This window comes from Stenella coeruleoalba, assembly GCF_951394435.1.
Source record: "Stenella coeruleoalba genome assembly, chromosome: 10".
In the NCBI taxonomy this organism is placed as follows: Eukaryota; Metazoa; Chordata; class Mammalia; order Artiodactyla; family Delphinidae; genus Stenella; species Stenella coeruleoalba.
Window position 1 is genome coordinate 22324934 of NC_137156.1, and position 10608 is coordinate 22335541.

Genomic DNA, 10608 nt, shown 5'->3' on the forward strand with positions numbered 1-10608 from the left:
CATGCATGTGGGATCTAGTTCCCTGACCAGGGATCGAACACAGGCCCCCTGCATTGGGAGCATGGAGTCTCATCCACTGCGCCACCAAGGAAGTCCCAACCCCGTGACTCTCTGAAATGTATTCTTTGGGAGGGAGAAGCTAACTAAGTCCAAGCAACACATCTGAACATAAGGAAGGGCGTTTGGATTTGCGGTGGGAGAGAGAAAGGTCAAACATCAAGAGGAAAGAATGCCCTGGTAATGACAGTTATGAGACCATAGAAATAGGAAACCAAGTCTAAATGTTCCTTCCTTTTTAAAAATCCAACACAGATCCCTATCTTTTGGCTAATACCTGGAGGAGAGGGATTGAAGGGACCTTGCAGGTTGCACCGACAAGCTGTAGCCTGCGGGCCAGTGAGTGATCCATCCCAACAGGTCAGATCCTAGAAGCCCCCTCAAAGGCTGGCCACCGGGAGAGAGTGGGGGAGGAAGGCCTAGTACCAGGCAGCCTCTGCTCCGTAACTCTGAGGGGGTGGGGAAGGCAAACCCTGGTCATCCCCTGGCTCTGTAGCCCTTTTGTGTAAGTGCCTGGCAAGGGTAACGTGGGGCTGTGCCTGGGAGCACAGCTGCGACTCTGCTGGGGAGGAAGCAGGGCCAGGGCAGCTCTGCCCTCCCCGATCCTCCCCTGGGGCTTCTTCAGCCGTGGGGACACGCACCCCGAGGGCCTCTGTTGGCCTGACCCTGCTGCAGGGGCTCTCTTTCCCCACTGACAGTGGAGATGGCCAGTTTTTTGAGCTCCTTTCTGCCCAGCTGCCTCCCCTCCCTCCTCTTCCTCCTCCAGCTGTCTTCCAGCTCTGCAGGTAAGATTTCTCTTTATTCCTGCCCTGGGGAGACCCTGAGAACAGGAAGGCTAGTTCCCTGGGCTCACCTCCTTCAACTCACCCTCAAGTTGCCATGCAAGTTATCTTTTCGAAACATAGATGTGCTGACATGGTTCCCCTCAGATACCGCCAGTGCCTCCCTACAGCCTTCAGAAGGAGACCCAAATCCATCATGCGACCTTAACTCAGGGCTCTCCTTGAACTTGGTCTTACCTATCTTTCCAACTTTGCTTTCTCACCTATCAAATGGGGAATATCATAATAACAGCCTCTTGGAGTTGCTGTCAGGGTTCAATTAGATAAGGTATATATAATATGCTTAGTTGTGCCTATCCCATGGTAAATCATGATAAATGTTTGTTGAGTTGTAGTGTCTCATCATGTTTGAGAGTTCTGTCTCACACTATCAGGCACTAATAAGTTTTTACAGAGGATCCCTGCTCTCTGAAGACAGATTCCCAATCTCAGGGAGCTGCCTAACAGAGAAGGCTCAGAACATATACTCCCTCGGGAAATGGCTGCAGGTCTAATGGAGAAACTAGCTTCATCTTCTAGTAGCTCCAAGGCTGACAAGGAGATATATCCCATAGAGGAAAAAAGACTGGGAACATGTACAGGGCAGGGTCCAGGAGCTGTAGAGAGGGCTGAAGATACAGAGGAAAAGAAGGAGGAAAGAAGGAAAGAAGATCCTCCACCTCTAGGGTGGAAGATCTCAGAGGAGAAGAATTTGGGACCAGGGTGTGAACAAATACAGAGGGCTGAGAAGTGATGGAGAGGTGGTGGTGGAGGAACGACCAAAGCAAAACCTCGAAGGGGAGAAGAAGGATCAAGTTGGCCAAGACTGAACAGGGAGGCCCATGGGACAGTTAAACTGCAAGATACTGGACCACATTCCAAGGTGGGACCTAAAGGCTGGGATGACCACATGCTAGAATGTTCTGTCCAGGGAACTCACGGTATCTCTATAACCAGAGACCTTTAAGAAAAATTGAGCTTCTCCCTGGCTCTAGAATTCTATTTAAAAATCAAATGTCTTCTTTCCCTGTTTAGAAGCAGCCCTTCCCATGAAGGGTTTGTTTGTCAAGGTTCCCTCTGATGCTCAGTTTCTTTTCTTTTGTGTCTTGGATAGGACAGTTCAGAGTAATGGGACCAGGGCAGCCCATCCGGGTGCTGGTGGGGGATGAAGCGGAATTGCCCTGTCGCATATCTCCAGGAAAGAACGCTACAGGCATGGAGGTGGGATGGTACCGACCCCCCTTCTCCAGGGTGGTTCATCTCTACCGAAATGGCAAGGACCAAGATGAAGAACAGGCGCCTGAATACCGGGGCCGCACGGAGCTGCTGAAAGAGACTATTGGGGAGGGAAAGGTGACCCTCAGGATCCGGAATGTAAGGTTCTCAGATGAAGGAGGTTTCACCTGCTTCTTCCGAGATCATTCTTACCAAGAGGAAGCAGCAATAGAATTGAAAGTGGAAGGTGAGTAGTGTCTATAATAGTAGGTATTGTCTGTTGGGTGGCCAGGACGTCCCTTTGAGCCTTCAGTCATTCTCTCAATTGAGATGAGATCCTTCAACCCAAACAGCTCATTCCTGGGAATTAACTCCATAGAGATACGCACATCAGTATCTCTGGGAATTCATATGCTCACATTGTCCGTTACATCATTATTCTGTAATGATGTAAGGAAGCCAGAATCAGAGTCCGTGCCCATGAGCAGGGAAGTGACTGAGTAAACACTGTTACCCATACAGTGAATATCATGCAGCCATTTAAAAGATTGTTGTAGGACCATTCCAGACAGCTTGGAGGCATTTTACAAGGTATTGTTGAGTGATAAAAGCAAGCTACAGAATCTAGGGAACAAAAAATTTATCCATTTATATAAAAGTGTGTATATAACATGCACATTTGTGGGTACGTATAGAGAACTTTTAAAACTTTTTAAGTAGAAAAAATGAAAAATGTAGGCAGCAAAATCCAAAATAATCCATTTGTGATTATTTTGTGCTACTAGAGGGGAATATTACTTATCTGAAAGATAATCAAAGTATCCAAGTGGACCTTCTCCTTTCTTGTTTTGCTTTGGATTGTCTTTTCATTTATTTGTTATAAACAAGGGCCTTATTCCTAAGGAGTCAAACCCTATTACAGTGTATTCCTCATTTGATGTGTTTGTGGTGTTTTATTAGATGAGGAACATTATTAAACAATATATTCCTGGTAAACATCGTTGCAAGGAATTAAACAAGTAGAACTAATGTCTGAATATAATCATAAAAAGAGATGTTACCTATAGATTTTACCTCCACTGATTCCTTTCTCCAGAATTTCATTTGTGGTATGTTTGGCTTTTTGTTTGTTTGGGGGTTTTTTGCCGTACGCGGGCCTCTCACTGGTGTGGCCTCTCCCGTTGCGGAGCACAGGCTCTGGACGCGCAGGCTCAGCGGCCTTGGCTCACGGGCCCAGCCGCTCCGCGGCATGTGGGATCTTCCCGGACCGGGGCACCAACCCGCATCCCCTGCATCGGCAGGCAGACTCTCAACCACTGCGCCACCAGGGAAGCCCTGTGGTATGCTTTATGTGAGGGATGACTTTGAAATTTATTTTTTTGTTTTATCCCCGAGGGGTTAAGACACGGACAAGGAGGGGGAGATTTGAAAGTTAATTGCTATTTAATTGAGGAACAAAAATATTCTGAGGCCTGGGCCTCAGGTCATTTCCCTTCCCTCCTCCCCACCTGCTGGGCAAACATCAGACAATTGATCACTTTTGTATCTCAAGGGCCACTGTTGCAGTACTGGGACCAGAAGACGGCATTGTATGCAGGATAACAAAGCACTATTTCTAGAGACGGATCTCAGGGATGTGAAAACAGCTTTGTGTGTCACAGAATGTTCTTCATACAGCTGTTTACACTGGGGGATTTTTACCTGCAAGGAAGTTTGATAGTGAGGATCTCTCTGGTTTTCCGATTTTCCTCATTCCTGTTCAGTAGCTTCCAGGCTCAGTAACTGCCTCCCCAAGTACATCCCCACCCCACACCAACAAGCAAACAAACAAACAAATGAACTGCCTGGGGAGAAAGTTTTCCTTTCGGTGGATTTCCACATTCCCACCCTCTTCTCCTTTCTCATAATCTGCATGCCTAAGAGTCTTTTAAAAAAGAGAGTTTAATGGTGGACCACCCACCTAGCGTGAGGAAGCTGAGACAAATTTAGGACTGAAATGCAGTAACTATGTGATTGTCAGGTTTCAGGTGTAATTACCTCACCTCTTTCTCTAAAGAGTTTCTAATCTCTCCTTCTAACTTTGTATTTTTCTTGTCAGTTTTGTGATTTTATTACTAGTTGTCTCTAAACCTTTCTTAAAACTCTTCATTATGAAACTTGAAAACATATACAGAAGTAGAGAGATTATTATAATGAGCCTCCAAGTTCCCACCACCTGACTGCAACAGTTATGACCCAAGGACAGGCCACCTGTTTCACTAGACCCCACTCATCACCATCCTCCCCAAATGAATTCCTCCGGCAAATCCTAGGCAGCATTATTGTGTCGTTGCTAAATCCTCAAAACCGTATGTCTCGAATAGAAAAACTCAAAAACAAAACAAAATCATAACCAAAATACTATTATTACAACTTTAAAATTTAACAAAAATTCTTAACAATACTCAGTCTGTGTTCACATTTTTATGATTGTTTTATAAATATATTTTTACAGTTGGTTTGCTTGAATCCAACCCAAACAAGATCCACAGGTTGGTATTCGCCCTGTAGAGTTTCCCACGATCTAGATTTTGCTGATTTCATTCCCACGTTGTTTAATACAGTGTTCCATACCTTTTATTTTCTGTAAACTTATAGATTAGGATATGAACAATCAGATTCAGGTTCGATTTATTTTGTCAAGCATATTTCATAGGTGATGCTATATACTCCATTCATATCACTTTACATCAGAAGTCTCATAATATCTCTTTTTCTCTCTTTTTGTGATCCTAACCCTTTGTTAAAATATAAAAGGTGTACAAAAAAAGGAACTAAAATATGTAATTGTTAAACATGTTGCTCCAGGTAACTTCCAATGAGAACTTTGAAAGTAGAGCTGGCTGTGTTTTCTTCTGGGGAACACAGTAACAGACAAGAGCCTGAAACCGCAGCTTGAAGGATGGTATTTATACCTAAGAAACCAGTTTGATGTTGTTTGCTGTGACTTAATGCCTACCCTGATGGCAGTATCTTTATCTAGCCCCCTAACGCAGAGAACAAGATGTCAAGGGCCGGCCCTGAACATTGAGATTATACAGGGAAAGCTTTGGGGCACTGAGCCGACTCGAGAATGGGCAATAGATGGCGCCAGAGAGCCAAAGGTCATCCCCTGTCTATCTTTCCCACTCCATGTCCGCTCAGTTACCAAATCCGGCGGATCTTACTTTCTCAAAAGCTCCAGAAGAAAGGTTCTTAACTCTTCTTTGTGTCATGCACCCTTTTGTCGGACCGGTAAAGTCATGAACCCCTTCTCAGAAGGATATTTGAAATGCATAAAACATACTTGTACTGAAATACAGTTATCAAAATATTAAAGTAAGATATGGGGTGGCCCTAATAATAGTGTCATTTCAAAATGAACATAAGTGACATTTTGAGATTTCTGTACCGTGATATGAAAATATTTGTGATTTTTAGGGATGACAAAGTCTCAGGTTCTGTTCATATTGTTGTGGAGTATTTCCTACAAACATAATTGAAAGAAACACTAAATTTCAGCTTAAAGTTTACTGAAAATATGTATTTTTTTCCTATTTAAGTTCACCTTGACTTCCTACACTGCCACCACTGTCCTAGGCTCATGTGTTTTACTTTCACCATTACCATGGCCTCTTAATTGACTGCCTTCGACCCCCTCCTCCAGTCCTGCAGTCAGTAAATCAGACCTTGTCACTCCTCAGCATGAAATGCTTCAGTGTACCCCGTGACCTTGAGGATCAGATCTAAGTCCTTTTCGTGGTTCTCAGAACTCTCCGAGACTGGCCCAGTATACAGCCTCGACTCCTGTCATTCTAAACCACTGGCCCTTCCCAGAAACAACCACTTACTTTTCCTTTAAACCTAAGCTTAGGTGTTAGTTCTGAGTCATCTTCTGTGATCCTGACTCATGGAGCTGTGGGCACTGTGCTGGGTGTTGATGACGCAGTGCTGGGCCCCCCGGTTCTGCCTTTCAGATCCCTTCTACTGGATCAACCCTGGAGTGCTGGCGCTCATCGCGGTTCTGCCTGTGCTCCTCCTGCAGATCACTGTGGGCCTTGCCTTCCTCTGCCTGCAGCGCAGACTCAGAGGTACAGGCTGGAGGGTGGCTGGCTGGGGACCCTTCCCTGAAGTCCCTGGTCTCTTGGAGCTTGGTCAGCTAACGTTTATTTTTGAGGGACTTCTGGGTTCAGAACTCCATAACGACAAGTTTTACATCCTACCGAATGTAAATATCATTTAGATAATAGGGCCTTTCATTTCCCTATGAGGTAGGGCTGATATATAATAGCCCCATTTTAGAGAGGAAGCAACTGAGGCCTGGAGTGGTTCAGAGATTTACTCAAGCTGGCACAGCTTATAAGTGGCAGAGCTCAGGCCTAAACCCCTATCTTCTGGCCCCTGAAACATACACAGCAGCTTATGCAACTGGGGGAGTGTGAGCTTCAGAATCAGGCAACTCTGTGCTACTAGGTTTAAATAAAGATACTGTAAGTAAAAGTCCCTACCACATAGTAGGTGTTGTTTCCTCCTTTTCCATCCAACACTGAGGACATGTGTTCAACCGCCTGAAGCTCCTCTCTTGTGCCCAAGAGCTTTCATTTTGAGACTTCTCCCCGCCACCAAGCATTCTCAAAGCCAAAGCCCTCAGGGCCTCCAATTCTCCTCCGCCTCCCATTCCTAAGAGGATAAAGCAGCAAGGATGGCTTGGAGTATATGAAGGGGGATATTGGTGGGATCTTCTCTTCCCTTGACCTCATCCCAGATACTCAGTTACCACTTCTCCCACATGAGAAAGGTCTTCAGCCCACATGGCTGAGCAGAAAGAACCTGATCAGTGGAGTTGGCCAGCCTGGGTTTAGATCCAGTTCAGACAATGACGGAACTCTCCAAGCCTCAGTTGCCTAGTCTGAGTCAAGTAGAGATAACACCCTCCCTCCTACAAGTTATGGGAGGATTAAAGGGGATAGTGTTATGTAAAGCATCTAGTACAGAGCCGGTCACAAAGCAGCGGCTCAACTAAAAACTTAGTTCCTTCCTTCCTCATTCAGATGTGAAGTAGCTTTAGATTTACTAAGTGACAACCCAGCGGGGTGGAGTGACCTTGTGAACTGAGAACCAGCAAGAAAAGGAGCAGAGAGCAGTGGGGGCGGTAATAAAACCTTAGATTCCTTTGGGGCATTGGTGAACATCGCTGTCTACTGAGCTTCTCCACTTTCTTTAACCCAATATTTAACCCAGGCAATAGCCAGGGAATGAGCCTGAACTCCTGCTTTCAAATCTGGTGCTCTTCTCACTCTAAGGGAGTTCATGGGCTACTGAGAAACAACCTGCACAAAGGCCCAAGGCAATGGGTGTGGAGGGGCCCCATCTAGTGCCTGAGCTGGAACTAAAAATGTCGCCTTTTTCTATTTTAGGAAAACTTCCAGCAGAGATGGGTGAGTTCCAGGCACCTTCCCTTCCCATGCCTCCCTCCAGGTCTTCTGGTGTAACTGAAATGGTCATTTTCTCAGACCATCTCTGCCTCTGTCCCAATACCCTGTGCTCCCTTCAGGCGGGAACTTCACTATTAAAACTCCTATAACCAGTCATAGAGTCTCATTCCTCTTCCCTGCCTTCAGCCAGAGTAGAAGTAAAATCCTACAGCTTCCTTTCCTCCATCGTGCATCACTTACAATTTAAAGTGACTAAATAACAAAGGCTCAGAGGAGAAAAGATTGTTTCGAGTGCCATACTAATAATCCCTTTCCATTTGTTCTTTCAGAGAATCTCCACCGGACTTTTGGTAAGTCCTGGGGTACCCAGCCCCCCAGGTCAGCTTGGTGCTTCACTCGGCTCCTGTTACCTGGGGATGTAAGGACCCCTGGCTTCTGGTTGGTTTCCTCCCTCTTGTTCTTTCTTTGAATGTCATCATCTGCACCTAGGATGGGTTAGATAATAGCAAACACTTACATTACGCTTTCATGTACCTGGCACTGTAACAGCTTCCCAAATGTTAACGTTCTGGGAATTACAAGTACTTTATGTACATTACTTCTTTTTTCAGGAATTACAAAGGGGAGGTAAACAGATCCTTTGCACGTCAACTTGATGTCTAGTTGGGGAGGTGATACATATACATAAATTACTGGAGAACAAAGTACATATACATCACCGACAACTCACAGAGGAAGGAGTTTTCACAGTACAGAATGAGTAACTACATGTGACTCCTCAGGGAAGGCGACTTGGGGGAAGAGTGAAGACATCAAACCCCACTAGAATGTTGGCCTGGACTTCCTGGTGGTCCACTGGTTAAGACTCTGCACTTCCACTGCAGGGGGTGAGGGTTCAATCCCTGGTGGGAGAACTAAGATCCCGAATGCCATGCAGCAAAAAAAAAAAAAAAAAAAAAAAAGAATGTTGGCCCTAGGACATCTGTCCTTTTTATTCACTGCAGATTGTCCAGTGCCTAACGACAATGCCTACAATAGAAGGGCACCCAAATATTTGTTGAATGGGTGTTGCAGAAATTATAAGATGGTCCCTGCTCTGAGCAGACTTCCTGAACAGCCTCTCCTCCTGAGGCTGGAGGTGCCCCTGGCTCCACGCTAGCATTTAATCAGTGTGCAGGAAAAACAACACACATAGTCTGCAACTCAAAGGGAAGGAGCAGGATCTTTGTTTTACAGGATTCAAAAAAACAAAGGTCTTAACTTTTTGTACTCTTTGGCAATCTGGTGAAGCCTCATGGACCCCTCCCTTCCCAGAATGTTTTGAACTGTACACATAAAATATAACACATAGGATTACAAAGAAAACCATTGTTTTGAAATAGTTTTCGAAATATAAACCAATTTGTGATAAAGTAACAAATGTACATTAAATAATATACACTAAATACAAAATATACATTAAATAATAAAATGTAGCAGCAGGTCTAATAATTTGGTGATTTCAAAATATTGATAAACAGTATACTGAGATTTCTGCAACAACTTTGAAGGGAATGTTTCCATTGGTGATAAAGTCACAGGTACTGCCGATAACTGGTTTGTTAGCTACATTTTTAGTGTAAGAAAATGCTAAATTCAGTTTGAAGTTAGTGAAAATAAAAATGGAATGCTTTTCTCATCCAAATTCATGAACTCCCTGGACTCTATCCACAAACTATTTTGGAACCCAGGTTAAGAACCTCCCCCCTCCACCACCCAAAATAAACCCAATAATAAATGGAGAGGGGTGGGTGGGACACAAGGGGGAACACATGTTAATCCTGTTTGTTCTGTGGCAAACGATTCAGATCCCCACTTCCTGAGGGTGCCCTGCTGGAAGATAACCCTGTTTGTAATCGTGCCATTTCTCGGACCCCTGGTGGCCTTGATCATCTGCTACAACTGGCTACATGGACGACTAGCAGGTGCAGTGCTGGGGCAGCAAACAGGACCACTGGGCAGCAGGGGATCAAGCCAGCCCTGAGTGGGAAACATAAAGAGGGTGGATATGGAACCAGGGCTCAAGATTCAGAGCTGGAATTTCCTTCCTGCTCTGTCCACATGGCCAACTCCAGGCTCCTCAGAGAATCCATAAAGAGCCACTTACTGAGATCTGTGGGGTCCCTTAGTGGAAAGGGGGGGGGGTGACTATGAATTCCACAGGGAGGATGTGGGAGGAGTTAGTCATCTTCCACTCATCACCTATTTCTCTTTGTTTTCAGGGCAATTTCTTGAAGAGCTAAGTAAGTTTTCTTCTCTTTCTTATAAGCTGAGAGCAAAAAAAAAAAAAAAAAAAAAAAACAAGGAAAGCAGCAAGAGGAAGAGGGGGCTAGTGAGGGAGCAAAATCCCAAAGGAAAGGAAGGGCTGGTGAGCCTGGCTGGAGGGAGGATTCCTCCTCCACCTTCGTGCTCCAAAGCAAGAATCCCACTCCAGCTGGCCTCCTTTCTCAATTGTTCCCTACAGCAGCTGCCCTGGGCCTCCCCTCCAAGGCCAGATGACTCCACAGGGTTTTCTTCTCCCTGGTGTGACAGTTTCATGACAGAAACTGTTGACAGCTTTTTCAAGTCATTTTCTCCTCCTTCTAGGAAACCCCTTCTGAACGATGTCGCATCTAGGCAGGGTGGAGAAGAGCCTGGTTGGCCCAAAGACTGGTCCTCGGGGATGTCACATCCATCAAGTTGCACTCACTGGCCTCTTTGCTGTGGGGACATTCCAATCTGCACTTGCAGGAACGCTCTGAATTCCAAATAGGATCAACTTCTCTTCTGTCATCTACTTTGTCTCTCCCTTTCCCCAGCTCCTTCCTTCCTCTCCCCCTTTATGCTGCCCACATATTTCTACTCCTTGGTCTATCTTCCATCTGGAAGCCCTCTCTGGTTACAGCCAGGCAGCTGCTCTTCTCTCCATCAGAGGGCACCTGTGCTGCAGAGTAACACAGACAAGAGGGTCTCTGCCATGAACCTCCTCACTGCAAATTATAGTACACCAACTTTGCAAATGGTGGTCGTTTCTTCCAAGATCT

General features: G+C 45.4%; 1 protein-coding gene across 2 annotated transcripts; it reads left to right on the forward strand.

Annotated features, from left to right (window-relative positions):
- Window positions 1-760: 760 nt before the first annotated feature.
- MOG (myelin oligodendrocyte glycoprotein) lies at window positions 761-10605 on the forward strand (the record flags this gene model as incomplete). Of its 2 annotated transcripts, XM_079933368.1 has the most annotated exons (7): window positions 761-842; window positions 1993-2340; window positions 6089-6202; window positions 7529-7549; window positions 7876-7896; window positions 9394-9510; window positions 9808-10605. In XM_079933368.1, the coding sequence occupies 7 exons, from the start codon at window positions 761-763 to the stop codon at window positions 10335-10337; spliced, it is 1233 nt and encodes a 410-aa protein (XP_079789494.1). In that variant the 3' UTR covers window positions 10338-10605. The 2 variants fall into 2 exon arrangements, with proteins under 2 accessions (XP_079789494.1, XP_079789495.1); XM_079933369.1 differs by lacking the exon at window positions 7529-7549 and having other exon boundaries at window positions 6089-6223; window positions 9394-9940.
- Window positions 10606-10608: the final 3 nt, after the last annotated feature.